Source organism: Sander lucioperca, chromosome 9, assembly GCF_008315115.2.
Source record: "Sander lucioperca isolate FBNREF2018 chromosome 9, SLUC_FBN_1.2, whole genome shotgun sequence".
In the NCBI taxonomy this organism is placed as follows: domain Eukaryota; kingdom Metazoa; phylum Chordata; class Actinopteri; order Perciformes; family Percidae; genus Sander; species Sander lucioperca.
The window spans coordinates 16002259-16020874 of record NC_050181.1 but is presented as its reverse complement, the minus strand read 5'-3'; the positions used below and the strand labels follow the sequence as shown (position 1 = coordinate 16020874).

Sequence of the window (18616 nt, the reverse complement as noted above, 5' to 3'; positions counted from 1 at the left end):
CATTTAAATATGTCACATTGGGTTCTGAGGGATTGCGATGGACAGTTTATCATAAGTTTTTGATATTGCATGGACTAAATTATTAACGCCTTGTGAACCTCGAATTGAGCATAACTAATGGATATCTGATGGAAGTTAAAATGTACCGCTGGATATGGATTTTAGTTTACTGTTGTTTAATTGATTTTTTAATAAAGCTATGGATTGGGAACACAAATAGGTACTGGCCTATATAAGATGGGCATAGACGTGAACAAAGTAATCAATAAATCCCATTTTTCAGAGAAGTCATTTTAAACATTCGTGGGCATACATAGTAATAAGCCGAGCATTTCTTGGTCCTCTTTGTTTTAAGTATTTTTCAGAACACCATTGTCTTAGAAAGTGGTTCAAAACGTATTGGGTTTTGTTCAAAAGTGCTAGTCTGTTATTGGTAATTCCCCCCCTAAAAAAATGTAGCCCTCTGGAGACAACGTTTTTATGAAAAATGCGACCTTTTCTCTTGTTTTTTCCCCTCTCAGTATCCCTCCCACTCACCACGTTGTTCCTGTCTCTGACCTTTTCTGAGCATTTTCCTCTTGTCCTTCCACTCTGTTTTTTCACTCTGTTGTGACTCACATTGTTGTGGCTATGCGGAAGTGAAATTGACACACATCTGCCAGACACACAAACGCACATTTTCACAAACCGATTGAGGCCCACAGACAGCATTTCCATCTGACAGGACAGAGGTTTGTGATAAGTGATGAGTGGTTGAGTGAGTCTGCTACACTGCCTGCCCCATGGACTTCAGCAGCCTAGATAGCTATCACCACGGCTTACTGGCTATGTGCTCAAACTTGATAATATCAAAGTGCTAGCCTACTTTAATTTGGCTCCTCTAGCTCCAGGGATTGGGAGTGTATTAGCAAAACATTAGGCCAAAAATGAAGTATTTATACTTGTCCCCGGGGGCCATGAGGACAGTGCATTATTAAACTGTCCTAAAATGGTTTCTGCCCGCATGTCTGGCATGTTGACAGACAAGAGCGATTTACCACAACATGTAGGGACTCTTCACATCAAAGCCATTTTACATAACAGGCTTTTGAGCAGTTTAGTCAACTTAGCCTGCGAGTGAAGCTACCAAACTGTTCTCTATTTCAGTTTGGTTCAGATGATGGATTAAAAGATCATATTCCAGTGTTTGGTACAGTGTTGAATTGTTTCTCCCCTTTTAGATTATCTATAGATTATCTATAGATTTACCAGCCACAGCATCTGACTGTTGTGGCTGTGTTATCCTCTTTGAAATGACGAGTTAGGCGTTTACGCACAATCATGGAGCAGATGCATCACCTCGTTAAATTAATCCCATCCTTACATAGGCTGATCCCTCTGGAATCTATCGAGCAATTACTGGCCAAACCGCACCAAAACATTAGACTGGATGCTCGTTTGGCTTAAATATCTGCAAACTGTGTGTGTGTGTGTGTGTGTGTGTTAGTCCATCCATCTATATTTATCTCAGTTTATTCATTCTCAGCATCATGTACCCAATGGCTGCCGCTCCCTCTATCACTTTTAGCCTTTGACACGCGCCCCGCCCTGCCCGGCATAGCAATGATGTCCATGTGTGGAGCCCTGCCGACCATCTGTGCCTGCTCCACTTCGCTGTACTCAGCATAGACACATTGAGTGTGTGAGAGAGAGAGAGAGAGAGAGAGAGAAAGCGATTGAGGGAGGGCGGGAGGAGTTGTGTGCCACGAAAATCCCGGGTTATGTAACCTCTGAACATGCCCTGGCTGACCGTGGGAGCACACAGCATCGCACCACATCACATTTGGAAAAGATGCAAACACTGCTCATACTCGCGTTGTGTCCTTTTCTTTTTTTTTATTTATTCATTTTTTTGCCGAAATATTCACTCTCGTCCTCTGGGTTTAGTTTGAATTTTTGATGGATTCTTTCAAGAAAGTACATTTTGAATTTGAATGTGTAAATCCGATGTATGGATGGATGCGGTTTCGGTAGAATCATTTTGATCATTACAAAGATGTTGTTTTAGCTTTTTACGCCTAATCCCGGCGTGTGTGGGTTGAGGTGAACAGAGCGAGGCACTTCTGGTTTAGACGGTGTTCACTTTGATTGGTCATGGATCCACAATTAAGTCTCTTTTAGTGCTCAGAAATGCTCGTTGGGTTTGGAAAACACATGGAAACCCAATAGGTTCCAAATAACGGAGACTATGGCTCTGTTTGGCTCCTGTTTTCCAGACAACTCGCCCTAGTTCCCAGTTCATGGGAGAATTCAAAGCCTATAAGATGTTGAGGGCAGCCAAATGAGAATTGACAGTTGATTTTAAAGGGAATTAGGTCCGCTGAATAGCCATGATAATGATGATGAATGCCTTGCACCGTGGAGAAACTGGGAGTTGGATGAGAACCAACGCCTGCCGTTCTTGCACTTTTTGTCCAAACCCCCTGAAGTGGTGTCTTTCTGAATTTCTTTGTTTCTGGTCTCGCTTTAGAAGGTCTTTTCAAGGTTTTTGTATTTTTTGGGAAAGTGGGTGCAATTTGTCATGATATCAATATAATCCTTCTTGTCGCTGTAGCCTATCTTGTGAGGTTTCGAGTGACATTCACGTTACTGTATTTCACCTAAGCTTTGTGCTTACTGTGGTGACACATGATTGTTTGGTGCATGAGAAATCTGCTGCAAACCACATTGGCAAACGGGATTCACACAGGGATAAAAGACAGTTGTTGTTTTTTTGTTTTTTTTATGGCCGTCTGAACTGGAAACAACACAAACAAGTCGCCTTCTGAAAACAGGATTTTGTGTTTCGGCGTTGATCCTCGCTCAGTCAGTCATCGCTGACCGCCGAATGACCTCGCAGCTGAAGTGGGACAGCGGCCTCGGGGCTGGGAATCGGCTATTTCTGTGCCACAATGACACCACGCCACACTCACATAAGATACGCGGGAGCGTGGCGGATTTGACTGGCATTACCAAACGAAAAAGAAGAAATGGGCTAAAATCCCCTTTAGAGATAGGTGCACATTTAAGCTACAGGATGAATGTAAAGCAGCGTGGGTTCATGACAGTGAGTCCATTAAGCTGGTATGAACTGTCGTTGGCATCCATAGCAGCAGATGGCATTTGGTTCAGTGATATCAGGGCCGCTGTTTCTGTAATGGAGGTAGTTGATAAGAAAGCTATTAGCTTTGCAGATCCTGTGAGGATTGGTGGAAAGTGGAGGCAAATTGTCATGATATTGTTATAAACCTTTCTGTTGCTTTGTCTTCTGAGAAGATGATATTTCTAAGAACTACCGTGTAGTCGATGCTTACATTGCTGTTCATTATGCCTCGGCGCCGGCGATAGCCGTGGCCAGATGCATTATGTTTTCGGGTACAGTACGTTCGTCCCATTCTCGTGAACGCGATATCTCAAATTTGACCTAAACTTCCTCTTGGACTCAAGCACCAACATAAAACACATTTTGGGCCATAACTTGCCTATCCTAAATATCATAACATTTCACACAAATGTCTAATAGGATACAATGATGAAATAATGACATTTTATATTGAAAAGGTAAAAGTCAACTTCGCTGTGACATCACAGTGTTCTGCAAAAAAACACTTTTCTGGCCGTTATTGAACGCCATAACTCAGGAACAGAAGGGGAGACATTTGGTCAGATGCTGAATTGGTGATAAGGTAAGATAAGATATACTTTATTTGTCCCAGAAGGGAAATTTGTTTTGGACTCTGTCCGTTCCGCAGCTTTACAAAGACAACACAAAATTCAGAAAAGAAGCATCTCTCAACACATACTCTCATGCTCTCTATACATCAGACAGGTACCTATATAGTAAGCACACTAACTCCTCCTTTCAGTGGCCCGTCGGCTGCATTCTCCGCAATAAGTGTAGCACAGCCCTTGCACAATGAGATGACACTTACACTTATCCCGGGTGTCAAAAAACTCACTTAATACCTTTTTATTAAATCGCTTCAAAATACTTCACTACATGTATATTAAATGAATCTGGACTGGTTGGCCGAGGCGTACAGTTGCAAGGCACTCATTTTAATGTGAGGTTGGCGCCTTGAGAGATAACCGTTTGGTGCATGAGAACGGCGCTGCAAACCCACTGGATTCCTATATCCTGCTGCATAGAACTGAATGAAATACTAAATCTTCAAATAAATAACAACAACAACAAATCTAATTTTCATAAGAATGTAAATGTGCGTTGCATTGCCTTGTGCTTTATTGTACAGTTAGCAGAATTAGAGTTAGAAAATTAGAAAGTTAGAAAATATTTCCTGAACTTTGGACCAAAGCATACCGTGGCAGATATTTTGCAAAAATAGGCCCACGTTAAAAGGAAAACATTTGGTAGGCATCACAGATATTTAGCAGGACAAAACAAAATGATGCTTTATGCTGTCAGACGGGGTAAAGGACGTGGTTTTCAGAAAGGTTGGGGACGTGGTTGTCATGACAAAAGTAATCAGAATAGGGATCAGTTGAACGTTTCTCCAAGGCCAGATGGGACAAGCGAGGGTCAGAGCCATCCGAAGATGTTAATTAAATTAGATTGATAAGAAATTGATCTTTTTTTTTTTTTCTTTTTTTTTTTTTTTACGTGAAGCCAAAGCCAAGCCAGCAAATCACTTTTTATTGGCAGCAAGATAAAATAGGTGAATGTTGCCTTGTTGTAAATTCAGTGCCGATAATTAACAAGCCCTAACATGTCTTATTTTGTCCCTTTCCCAGAAATGATACATTGGATGACCAGCTTATTCTGCCTGTGTAGGCACAGGGCATAAGAACCGTCATTGGTAGTAATCTAATGAAATGGGAAAATAAGTTTTCTCTGTCATCTTGATTTCAGCTTTTGATAGTATTTGTCGCGTTTTGTTTTCTATGAAGGGTAATGCTGTGACACAACGACTAATCAATGGTCTGTTTTTAATCTGCTCTGTCCCACTTCCACTCATTTCCTTCTCCTTTCAGGTCGTTAAATCAGCCTCTTGTCTCAGGTTTACAACGCATTCAGATAAACTGTGTCATGTTACAGCTGCTGTGTAGAATAACCCAGATACTCCACCCATGCTGTGTGAATGGATGTGTAAAGGAGAGGAAGAGGTGTGTGTGTGTGTGTGTGTGTGTGTGTGTGTGTGTGTGTGTGTGTGTGTGTGATAGAGTTTCAGTAAAATGCTGATAAAGCTCTCTGATGGCTGCAAGTCAGTTAAAACGTGCCGCAGTAAACTAAAAAGTACACCGTTTAACATGCTTATTGTGTTAGCTAGTGAAGATGTATCCAAGCTACACACACACACACACACACACACACACACACACACACACACCCACAGACAGACAACATGGTCTGATAAAGCCTACCCAGCGTGACCCAGGGTATAAAGGAGCCTCTTGTTTTATTTAATGTCCAACACCGTGTTTATTGGCAGTGGACTGAAAGAGAAGCACATCCAGAGAGCAAGTCGCTGCTCCACAACAATCTGTGTGTGTGTGTGTGTGTGTGTGTGTGTACAAACACATAACACACTGTCAGAGCGCTAGGTTTTCAAACATTTCTTAGCGGTGAATGACACGGCTGACTCGGTCGGCCCATCCCTCCTCTCTCTCTCCCTCTCTTCCCCACTCTCTCAAACCCCCCCTCCTCGCCCATCTCTTTTGTCCTCCCCTTCCCCCTGCGCAGGGCTCACCCGTTGCCCAGGAAACACTCCCAATTGTGCTGTTAACAAAGGGAGCCGAGGCTTTCTTGCCTCCCGGGAGGTGGTCCCCTCCGCCCCGCACCCTGACCTCCTCAAACCCTGCTCTCCTCCCTCCTCCTCCTCCCCCTCCTCCCTGGTGATGCATCACTCGTCGCCATGGCGCTGAGCTTGGAAATTCGGAGAATTGGAATGGCAGCGGAGGAGAAAGGAGGATAAAGTGGTGAGAGAGGGAGAGAAAATGCAGGAGGGAAAAGGGCTGAAGGAGGGAGGGGGAGGATGGGCAGAGAGGTGACTGGGAGGTATTTCTAAAAGAGCAAATCAACATAGACGAGTTGGCCACGTTGGGCTTCTTTGTCAGCAATTCATCAGTCACAGCATCTTAGCAGCAGACTGAGCCTTCATTAAAAACAAATTACTTTAGCATTAGGAAGGTACGTACAGGCACCCCTGGATGACTTCATTAGACTAGGCCACATTAACATTTATTATCACGGCTCGATGATTCAAAACATGCTGGATAATCTCCGAAATGAATGGAGGTGAAACTGAGGTCAATGCTGTTTTTCTTGGTTCTTCAAAGGCAGACAGTTTGGAGATTAGAGGGTTTCACCAACAGAAATATGCAAGAATATGCAAAATCACATGTTAAGTACATAGTATGTGTGTTCACCACATTGAACTGCACTGTAATATAAAGGTCTTTTAAAAATAATATTCCCTTTTTCTTATTTCAGTTTGTGAAAGATATCAGTATTTATTCCTTACACTAAATTGATTCAGGGGCTTCTGGGTCTCCAGCCCCAGATGTTTTCTCAAAAGCCCCAAATCGTTTAGGTTTTTAAAATACCTTCGACTTTGAGTCATTTCCCCTCACTCTCTCTGACTGGACCAGCAAATTTAATGGAAAGTTCTATTACTGGGGAAATATCGCCATCTAGGTCCGCCCTTACATTGTAATGGGGGTTGTTCTTTGCTAGCACCTTTACTGTGTTACTATTACTACTACTAGTCCTTAAAGAAATCTATTCAAGTTGAGTAAATGATCTTCTTGGCCTAATATTCAATTCAGAGTATTAAAGACCACTTTTACTTGGCATATTTGGATTTGCAATTAGAGCAGGCCAGGTTAATATGGGATGGATTCAAATGTAGCCATTTGTCAGCTAAACATTCATTCTGTGAACTCTACTGCGGTATAGTATATGCTGTTTTTGCCAAATTCGTACCATCTTCTCAATATTTGGTGTGTTATGGTTTCAGAATGATGAAGAAAGTGGAGAACAATTAGATACAAAATAGGATGTAGGCTAAAGAATGATTTTTTTTCCCCTTGGCTTTTTTTTTTTTTTTAGATATTCTCTTATCAAATGGCTTGAAAAATAGCTGCCATTTATTTAGGGGTGGGGGATCTCCGCGTGGGAGCATGCCTAGGACCCCCCCTAGTTTGGGCTGAGCCCTGAATGTTTCTGCCTCCACCCTTGAAATCAGACTGGAGAATGGTTTTCAGTCGCACAGCACCGCTGATATTTGCCATTTAATTAGATATGATTTACATCCCCGGGAATTCAACCAGGTGGATGCAATTACTTACAGTAAAGGAGCTGTAGTATGGAATATAATAATAATTAGGGTTTATAATCCTGTCAAATATATAAAAAGAAAGGAAATGGCATGTATTGATGGATTAAGATATAGTTATCGCTACATTTATTTTTTATTGAGATAAATATGAGAATATATTGATGCTTCTTTGTAATTAAAACACAACTGTTGAATACAAGTGTCAATCGTGTTGCATGTTGTCCAATCAAGACAACCTAACAGCAGGAAGCAGCACTCTGTTAGAAGGGCCCTTCGTTCAGTGGGTTCATCCAGGATCTCTTGTTCAGGCAAGTCCGGGGTCTGACTTGGGCCTTGTTGGTTTTTCTTCGCATTTGTCTTTTCCATGTCTTTACTTTTGTCTTGCTAAATCTACATTGTGTCATTTTTTGAGTTGATTCTTAGCAAAAACCCCTTTGTTATTTCACAGATATGTGCTCATTCATGTGTAATTACTTCCACCAAGTATTCTCGTAAGTGTAGAATCTGACATTCAGAATCATTCAGAATACATACAGGCGAGTCGCCCGAATGACGGCTTTAATATACATTAGCCAAAGAGGGCACACTCAGTGGCACCGTGATGAATGCCAGGGGGAGATTACTCGCCAGGGAAGCGAAAAAGAGAATTAAAAACGACAACGTGACATAGCAACAAGACCAAAGTCAATATTGGAGTGGCTAGAACAGCTGCGTGTAAACGATAGATACTAAGAGCTAATGTCGGGTTCGGCCACCGTAGCAGTTAAAACGCGATCGGAATGGGAGGGGCTAGAAAGTAATATTCAGTTGGTTGTCATATACAATTTCACTGCTAGATGGGAGAAATTCTTACACAATGTAGCTTTAATAATAATTAGCTATTTTGTACTTGTTTGTGCATTAGTTAGTAGGAAATTTGGTGTTGAAACACTTCTCGCTCCTTCAACACACGCTCTTGACTTATTTCCTTCTTCATTTTATTAAATCTTCGATAATATCGCACAACGTTGACAAGTGCAAAACAAAACGGCAGTCAACTGATTACATATACCTCTGTCCGTGAATGATTTGTTGACCTTCATTGGAGCCCCAGAATCCATTGCTTTTCTAACTGACAGATGTGACTGTGTGTGAGCTTGCTATTTCCATAGTGGCATATTATTCCACATTTTCAGACATCAAAAATCTCCTAACAAAATCTCATGAATACGTAATGACGGTAGCAGCGGGATTGAAGCTGGCATTACATTAGCATGCCACCCCTCCTCAGGCCTGCACCATTCGACAGAGTTGTGTATTACACGCTTGATTCTTCTTACACGGCCGGCTCTGGGGAGGATAGCGCCATGACAAACCCCTGGCCATTCATCGGACCAGTGGTTCACCAGCTGCTTCCAGGGTGGCCATTAACATCAAATCCCCATGGAGAGTGTAGAGGCTCCGCAGGGCCTCGCGGTGCTGGTGTTTGGGCTGGTAAAGCTGTTACCAGCCATATGTCCCATCAACCACCAGTTCAGTCCTGTCCACACTGGCTCACACGATGGCTTGACTAATAAAATGGCTGAATGGAGCTGCTGAAGAGATGGAGGAGGGGTATGAAGAGTAGGAGAGGGATGAATGATGGAGGAGTGTAAATATAGAAAAAAAAAGGGAAGTACTATGAATAGGATGAGGGATGAATATGAAGAGAAGCTGATTATTCCCCCCCTAGTCCGTGTAGCCTACTATATATATTTATTCAACCGTTTCCCATGGCATCTCTGTTTGTAGTACAGTACAGTACATTGTGTTCCATGGAGCCTATCTGTAGCCTGCGGGAATCAAAACGGAGTGGAAGAGTGAAGATGCAAGCTCACTTTAGCTGCATTAGATCACGTTTGAGTGGCTAACCAATGCTGACAGGGCACTACTGATGAAGTAATCCTACAGTAGATGTCACAGGACCGCACACTGGCAACAAAAAGCAACGGGAGTCACAGGGAGAGTAATCGTACATTAGCACCCAGTACTGGCAGGGTGGGGCGGAAGTCAGGACTTCCTGCTTTTCTGTGTCATTTCTCCAGAGACTGTCCAACAACATACTTTCCTTTCTCTATGGTTATTAGATTTTTTTTATTCTAAATATATTTCATTTAAAGAGGACTCATTATTGTGAGTTGTGTCTTCATTATAATTCTATCAAGCCCTTTCAATGCTTTAATATATTCACAGGATCCTACACAGTACTGTCTGTTTCCTTTGATCAAGTTTGGCTTTCTGTAGGTGTTCAGGTGTTGTGCTCTCAGTTTGTTTGGCCTCTCTGCTCTTACTAAAGAGGAGATTTGATAGTACAGGGTTTTCCAAGACATTAGGCACCACCTAAGCCAAATTAATGTAAAATCATTGTGAGCATCAACGCTAACTAAATGACTTTTTCCGGTCTAATGATTGTAGTCGGTCTCCAGTGGACTTCTTTACCAAGTTTAGTCTTTAAGCTTTTTGAGTGTTATTTATCTATTATCTGCTGTAGCTTTTTCAACGTTTTGGACATAGATATGGTAATAATAATGGTCCAAAATGATGTGAAATGTGAAAAACGTAACATTTTCTTGAGGGAGGACCCCTACACCCCGCCAAATACGTGCACCTAAGTCTTCCACAAACCTAGGGAAAACACTGTAGTATTTCACTATACATGTCTACTTTTATTTATTTCCAACTGCTTTTGTTGATGTCAACAGTTAGATACTTCCTGATCAGCATATACAGGTTAAACTTTCATGACTTTTGTATCGGTTTTGTTCATCATTTGGTAAATTACGATGGCTTATGATATGGATTATTTTACTACAAATTGATTAAAGGATTGGTGGATTCACAGAAAATGAACCAGCATTTTTTGACAATCCTTTGCCATTTTTAAAGATGCCTAAAGTTTACTGCTAGCTTCTCAAATTTGACAAAAATATTTTGCATATTAATCAATAATGAACATTAAGACATTGGTACAATTTAGGCGGGGGCGCCCTGGTTGCTCACCCGGTTGAGCGTGCGCCCCATAAAGCAAGGCTCAGTCTTTACTGCAGTGACCAGGGTTCAATTCCTAACCGTGGCCCTTTCATGCATGTCATTTTCCATCTCTCCCCACTTTCCTGTCTACAGCTGTCCTATCTTACTTCTATCTGTCTACAGTATATGTATCTATACTTAAGACTTTTGGGAGAAATTCCATGAGAAAACTGAAATGTAAGACTCAAAGGATTCTGTGTGTCACGGTAATAGACCCATTTCAAGGTGGATCACTCTTATAGCAGATGTGTTTATAGATAAGTTAATAGATGACTCTGGCTCAGAGCACGCGACGAGTGCTTGTGGTGTTGTGTCCTCGTAGTGTACAGTGATGCTCAATGAAACGTGATGACTCCGTTTGCACAAAAATGACACGACCGACTGGTTGATTGAGCCCCTTATGACAGGCGTGTAAGTCACCTAAAATGATCCTCTGCGGTGCATATGAATACTCCGCTGAGTTAAAGTGCTCATATTATGCTCATTTACAGGTTCATAGTTGTATTTAGAGGTTGTACCAGAATAGGTTTACATGGTTTAATTTTTTAAAAAAACACCATATTTTTGTTGTACTGCACATTGCTGCAGCTCCTCTTTTCACCCTGTGTGTTGAGCTCTCTGTTTTAGCTACAGAGTGAGACATCACACTTCTGTCCCATCTTTGTTGGGAGTCGCACATGCTCAGTAGCTAGGTAAGGACTACTAGCCAGTCAGAAGCAGAGTATGAGGGTGTGCCACGCTAGCAGCTAGGCGAGCATTATAACGTGTGTTACAAAGTGACGCACATTTGTCTCTGAAGTAAATGCTGGACTACAATAGAGCTGTTTGGAGCAGTTAGTGAACAGTGTTTTCTGTTGGAGATGGTAAGTCCCTTTGGGGTGGACTTTGGGCTTTTTCACTTTGTAAACTTATAACGTGCACAAAAAAGATATATAACACAATAAAGGAAAGGGGAAAAGCCAAAAAGCATAATATGAGCGCTTGAAGACTCGCGTTATGGATTCTACGTCTGCATATAAGCCCTTGTCATCACCCATCCATCCCTGATCCCTCACAGTGGAAGGAACTAACCAGTCTGATTACCTCAATGCCCATATGTCTGTCTCATAATTGCGTTCTATCCCCCCTCCCCCTTCCCCCCCCTCCTCCCACACACACACACACACACACACACACACACACACAGCCAGCTCGGTGTCATCTTGCTAGAAAAGTGATAAGAACAATGCGATGACAAAAGCAGCATGGATGTGCCTGCTTTGTGCTTTAAGGGCCAAGCCTAACACCCATTATAATCCTTTTTACATAAAGACATCCCATGTGGGTGGCAGGCAAACATGCTGTCAGGAGAAGGATATGTACTGATGGTGTGGACATATGGTGGGAACACATTACAATAGTCTGTTCAAATCTGATCGCAGTTACGGTGGTAACAATTGAGAAGATCAGAGTAAAAATCAGTCATCACTGGTTCTCTAAAAGGATTGCTGCATTCTGAGCTAAAAGTGTTCCGATGATAGCAAAATGCTTTTTTTTTGTTTCATTTCCAGGGCTGTGTACAACGTACAATGAGTACAACGTACAATGTATTACATGTAGGATTAAAGGGAAGTAAAACACCTTTTTTAAATCCAAAATCCAATCTTGAGATGTCTTAATATGTGGCACAGATGTGTTGAGTTTTTTATGCTTACATCTGGGTCAGAAAAGAACAAACAGACTCACCATCTGTGTAAACTGAGCATAATATGTTTCTACATAAACTTAGTCAACTCCAGCTGCTCCCCCTTTGTCTGTTGCAGCTTTTTTTTTTTTAATATGTGGCTGAAATTCAATAATAGCTCTCTTAAAGTGTCATAAATGATAAAGAGAGCTAAATGTTGGCCAGACTTTACATATTCCCAACATACTTTCTTCAACAAAACCTCAGTTAAGAGGAGACCATGTGCATGTCCCTCTCTCTGTTTAATGTAAGAGGCAGAACAAAATGCTTAACTTGTTTAAACTGCACTGACACATCCTTTAATATCCACCCCTCTAACAAGACAAATTGCCCCCTGCCTGTCCTCTCCTCACCCCTCCCTTCCCCCTCCCTCCCTGTCCCTGTCTGTCATACAGACCTCTGTCTTTACACTTTGGGGGAGGGCGGCTAGCATGTGTCTGACTGACTTGGGTGTGGCTGGAGGCCTTTCTGTAACAAACACCAGAGGTATATGCAAATTCATGTAGACAGAAATATGTAACAATGCGCTCTTGGACACATGGATTTGTATATTTGCTTTCCCACTCATTAATTCACACACACTCACACACACGCACGCACACACCACACACACACACACACACACACACACACACACACACACACACACACACACACCACACACTCCCCTAGGCATTTGCATATCAACAACATGCCTTACAGATGCTTCCTGCACTCACAACGCCTCTTGGCTCAGTTTATATGTGAGACCATTATTGTGCTGGTAAGTGGGTGTGTGAGCATGTAAATAATATACTTCCGTTGGTACATTTTGGCTTATGTGTGTGTGAGTGTATGCATGTTACCGCAGTGTGTCAGTCAGTCACAGCGTGGTCCTCCATTTAACACAAAGGCCCTGTCAGCAGCAGCCCTGTGTGTGTGTGTGTGTGTGTGTGTGTGTGTGTGTGTGTGTGTGTGTGTGTGTGTGTGTGTGTGTGTGTGAATGGTGGGGGTTGCCCAGCTTGATGTGCCCCTCCTATCTGAAGGTCTAAGGGAAGGACGAGAGAGGAGATGGAGGAAGGGGGAGCCTAATATTATGGGGGTGGAGGAGATTATTAGGAAAGAGGCCAGAGTTGTTTTTATGGACTCATCTCCAGAAATGTATCAGAGACATGCTCCACCGATTTCTTTGTGCCTCTCTTTGACTCTTTGGCACTCATTGTCAAGTGGGAATACCACTCTGGCTTGGGACTGTGCTACGGTGTTGTCTTTGTGAACTGTTGCAAATAAAAGAGTTTCATTATTTTGTGCTGGTGTGTTTAAATATCTTTCTCTGTGTCTCCAACTGCAGCCGTTCCATCCCATGGTGAACCTGCAGTGCTCTCCGGAGCTCAGGATGTTCCTGTGCGCGCTCTACGCCCCGGTGTGTACCGAGTACGGGCGGATGACTCTGCCCTGCCGCCGCCTCTGTCTGCAGGCCAAGAGCGACTGCTACAAACTAATGGACATGTTTGGTGTCAGCTGGCCGCAGGAGATGGACTGCGACAGGTTGGTACAACAGCAATAACTCTTATCCCCTGGATTTATCTCAGCGGTAACAACCCTGCTGCATCAGAAATTTAAGCAGATTTTACTTTTGTGAGAGGAGAAATGCAGCCACAAGCAATAGTGGCAATAAGCAAGTATGTCAAAAGTCATTCACTTGAACCACAGAAGAAGAAGAGGCTCAGAAGAATAGCATGGTTTTGGGAAGTGGCTGCTAAACAATTACATTTATTTCAAACTATTATTTTTGCAGCCGGATAATTCATTCAGTCAACCACACATCAGATTAGAAGCAGCAGCACAGTGCACAGACATGGCCAACACAGTATAAACCATCGCATTCACACAATGAATGAAACCTTGAAGAAAAACAGTGAGTACATTTGGATGTTTAAAAATAAATCATTCTCAGAGTTGTTTTTCAATTGAATACCATGAAGGAACAGAACAGGTAAGCGTTTTAAAAGAGTTCAATCTTTCCTGTTAACTCAACGTCAGGCACCTGGCTGACATATAGCATACACACGCAAACACACACTAACCCATTAATGACAAACTAAGAAGGTTGCACATAAAAATTGACTAACATTACATGGAACAAAACATATTAAAAATAGAGTAAAATGGTTTGGAGCAGTTGCTCAGAAACAGTCTCAGGTTTCACAATTTTGTCAAATGTATTCACTTTTATTTCTCAATTTTCAAACATAGCAAAATGTCCCTAATCCAGTGAGAACAAGAAGCATCTTTTCCATTTGAGTAGTAGTAGTCATGTTAGTAAGGAGGAGAAGGCAAGCATACCCTGTTTGGTTTTGGGCAAAAGCATTTCTTCTGGGGGAATGCCGAATGGGGTGAGAGAGTTTGGCTCAATGGCTCACTGTAACATTCCAGACGTGGTTTAGAAGACTGATTTAAAAAAATTCTGCTAAGGAAGGGCATAGCCAGAGCAGCACGGTGGCTCAGTGGTTAGCACTTCTGCCTCACAGCAAGTGTCCGGGTGTTCTGGTTTCTTCTCACCATAAAGACATGCATGCTAGGTAATTAGGACTACAGTTGAAAATTAGCCGACTGGTTAACACTGGCGCATTTACAGAAATGTTGATTAATGTGCATTGTCCTAATCAAATAAACTTACAAACAATAAGGAGTGAGGTTTGCATTAGAAATATGTATCTTTCTAGTAGCTCAGTGGTCTGGGACGCTGACCGAATAATCCATTGTTGCCGGTTCAAGTCTGGCCGACAGAAATATCCCAAGAAAACTGGCAAAATATGTATTTAGCTGTTTGACAACATAGTGATAAAGTTACTTATAAAATAAAAACAGAGTGGATTTTTCCTCTCAGACAAGTTTCAAGTCTCTGCAAGTTGAATTCTTTCTCCTTCGTGCTGCACTGATATAAGAGAACATGTATTCATCAATCTTAATGCTTTTGAAACTAATTGGCAGTAATATAGTGTTGGCAGTATATGTAATCTTACAGCTAAAATGACCCTGAGATCATCATCTCTCATCTCCTCTCAGATTCCCAGACTGTGACGAGCCTTACCCCCGTCCTGTGGACCTCCTGTCCAGCTCAGACACAACCGAATCGCCCGTCGCCGTCCAGCGGGACTACGGCTTTTGGTGTCCCAGAGAACTCAAAATCGACCCAGAGCTCAGCTACTCCTTCATGGGGATCCGCGACTGCTCTCCCCCCTGTCCCAACATGTACTTCACGCGCGAGGAGCTGACGTTTGCACGCTACTTCATCGGGGTGGTGTCCATCGTCTGTCTGTCCGCCACCCTCTTCACCTTCCTGACTTTCCTCATCGATGTATCGCGATTCCGCTACCCAGAGCGTCCAATCATATTCTATGCTGTGTGCTACATGATGGTGTCTCTAGTGTTCTTCCTGGGCTTTCTCTTGGAGGACAAAGTTTCCTGTAACTCAGCGAGTCCTGGGAGGTTTAGGGCTTCAACAGTGACCCAAGGCTCCCATAATAAGGTAAGAAAATCTTTTCTTGGCTGTGTATCTGTGTTTTTCTACTGTCTAGATATTGATATTGATCCTGAACCTGTACATCCTGTCTCCGTCCCAGGCCTGCACCCTTCTCTTCATGGTGCTGTATTTCTTCACCATGGCCGGCAGTGTCTGGTGGGTCATTCTGACCATCACCTGGTTCCTGGCTGCTGTTCCTAAGTGGGGCAGTGAGGCAATAGAGAAGAAGGCCCTCCTCTTCCACGCCTGTGCCTGGGGCATCCCCGGCGTCCTCACAGTTAGCCTGCTCGCCATGAACAAGATCGAGGGCGACAGTGTCAGTGGGGTTTGCTTTGTGGGGCTTTACAACCTGACAGCCCTGCGCTGGTTCCTGCTGGCCCCACTGGGGTTGGACGTAGTGGTGAGGAAGAACTAGATAAAGAACAACAAGAGATGCTGTAAAAAAAAAATAGTGGTATCTATTTTAATTTAATACTGATGCCCCACAACTTCATCTTGATGGGATGGGTTGTTCTAAATTGTTTCTAATAGATAATCCCTTGTTTTGCGATTAAGGATATGTCTAAAAAAAAAATTTTTTTTTAACATGAAAATGAAACAACAAATAACAAACAACAAAGACTAAAAACTGATATGTGTAGAAAGTATTCATTAATTAAATGAAAGCAGATAACAGGCTGCCGTCTGTACTGTATGATCTGTTACACAAGATAACCCCCCCGCCCCTGTGTCATATCATCCTAGGTCGGTGTGGCGCTGCTACTGGCAGGCATAGCAGCACTAAACCGAGTGCGCATGGAGATTCCGCTGGAGAAGGAGAACCAGGAGAAACTGGTGAAGTTCATGATCCGTATCGGCGTGTTCTCTGTGCTCTACCTGGTCCCTCTGCTGGCCGTTCTGGCCTGCTACCTTTATGAGAACAGCTACCGTGCCATTTGGGAGACCACCTGGGTCCAGGAGAGGTGTCGAGACTATCACATCCCCTGCCCCTACCAGGTAACATGCCTGACTCTGTTAAAGGGCTGGGCAATATATACATATTATATCAATATCGTGATATGAGACTAGATATCGTCTTAGATTTTGTTTATCGTAATATCTTAATATGGTTGTCTTTTCCTGGTTTTAAAGGCTGCATTACAGTAAAGTGATGCAATTTTCTGAACTTCAGACTGTTCTAGCTGTTCTATTATTTGTCTTTATCTACTTAGTCATTATATCCATATTACTGATAATTATTTATAAAAATGTCATTGTGCAAATATTTTGTGAAAGCACCAACAGCCAACCCTACAACATCGTCGCAATATCGACATTGAGGTATTTGGTCAAGAATATTGTGATATTTGATTTTCTCCATATCGCCCAGCCCTACACTGTTATGCATAAGCAACTGTGCATTGTATTTTAACAGAAACAATAATAACTAGAAAATGCATTTCCCGCAGGAAATGCGTGTGAATGCTGAAAAGCTAAATTGCTAAAGCTAAACTGGAATGCTAGCTTGACTGCGTAAGAAGAAGGTGAAGTAGTGAGAATAGTTGGAAAAGTGTGAATGGTTTTAATTAGTATGAATTGAAAAGTTGAATAACACCACTAATGTAAAAAGATGTGGAATATTTTGAAAAGCTAACACCAAACTAATTGATTGGCTTTATAATATTCAATAATGCCAAAAGATGTAGAACATTGTACGAATGGAATTTATTTTCTAGCTGAAAGTATGAGTATGTCTAAAAAAAACATAGTATAGTATGTAAAAAAAAAGTCATAAAAAGTCATAGTATAGTATGTTGAAAAAAATTATAAAAAAAGTCATGGTATAGTATGTTGAATGAAGTCATATGTAGTATATCAAAAAAAAGTAATCGTATAGTATGTCGAAAAAAGTCATTGTATTGAATGTCAAATAAAGTCTGGAAGAACATGCATACTCCACACAAAAAAGGCACAGCCAAGACTGGGGATTGAACAAGGAGTCAGAGACTGCACTGTCTACATGCTGGTGTTAGCAGGAGAAATGCTTACCACTAAGCCACGGACCAGCTAAATTATGGATGTTAAAAAATTGTAATAGCATAGTAAGTTGAAAAAAATTTATAAAAAAGTCATAGTATATTAATGTCGAAAAAAAGTCATAGTATAGTATGTCAATAATAGTCATAGTATATTATGTCGAAAAAAAGTGATAGTATAGTATGTCGAAAAAGTCATAGTATAGTATGTCGAAAAAAAGTCATAGTATAGCATCTCAATAATAGTTGTAGTATATTATGTCGAAAAAAAGTCATAGTATGTCGAAAAAAGTCATAGTATGGTAAGTTAAAAAAAGTCATAGTATAGTATGTCAGTAATATTCATAGTATAGTATGTCGAAAAAAAGTGATAGTATAGTATGTCAATAATAGTCATAGTATAGTATGTCGAAAAAAGTCATTGAATGTCAAATAAAGTCTAGGAGAACATGCATACTCCACATAAAAAGGCACAGCCAAGACTGGGGATTGAACAAGGAGTCAGAGACTGCACTGTGTACATGCTGGTGTTAGCAGGAGAAATGCTTACCACTAAGCCATGGACCAGCTAAATTATGGATGTTAAAAAATCGTAATAGCATAGTAAGTTGAAAAAAATTGATAAAAAAGTCATAGTATAGTATGTCAATATTAGTCATAGTATAGTATGTCGAAAAAAAGTCATAGTATAGTATGTCAAAAAAAAAAGTCATAGTATAGTATGTCAAAAATAGTAATATTATAGCATGTTAAAAAAAGTGATAAAAAAATCATAGTATAGTATGTCAAAAAAAAGTCATAGTATAGTATGTCAATAATAGTCATAGTATATTATGTCGAAAAAAGTCATAGTATAGTATGTCGGAAAAAAGTGATAAAAAAGTCCTAGTAAGCTTATCACACATGTAAACAGGATATTGGTGTGTATGTAATTATTGCAATATAAAATGTTTGTGTTGCTGTATACAAACATATCTCATAATGCAGAAACACACAGAAGACCAGATTT

General features: G+C 41.4%; 1 protein-coding gene across 4 annotated transcripts in view; it reads left to right on the top strand.

Annotated features, from left to right (window-relative positions):
• fzd3a (frizzled class receptor 3a) overlaps positions 1-18616 on the top strand; it is a 28083-nt gene that overhangs the window by 2773 nt on the left and 6694 nt on the right. For all 4 annotated transcript variants that reach the window (XM_031295446.2, XM_031295445.2, XM_036005375.1 and 1 more), the window contains exons 3-6: positions 13418-13614; positions 15136-15598; positions 15693-15992; positions 16337-16588. In XM_031295446.2, coding sequence (XP_031151306.1) covers positions 13418-13614; positions 15136-15598; positions 15693-15992; positions 16337-16588 — 1212 coding nt within the window. The remainder of the gene's footprint in view (positions 1-13417; positions 13615-15135; positions 15599-15692; positions 15993-16336; positions 16589-18616) is intronic.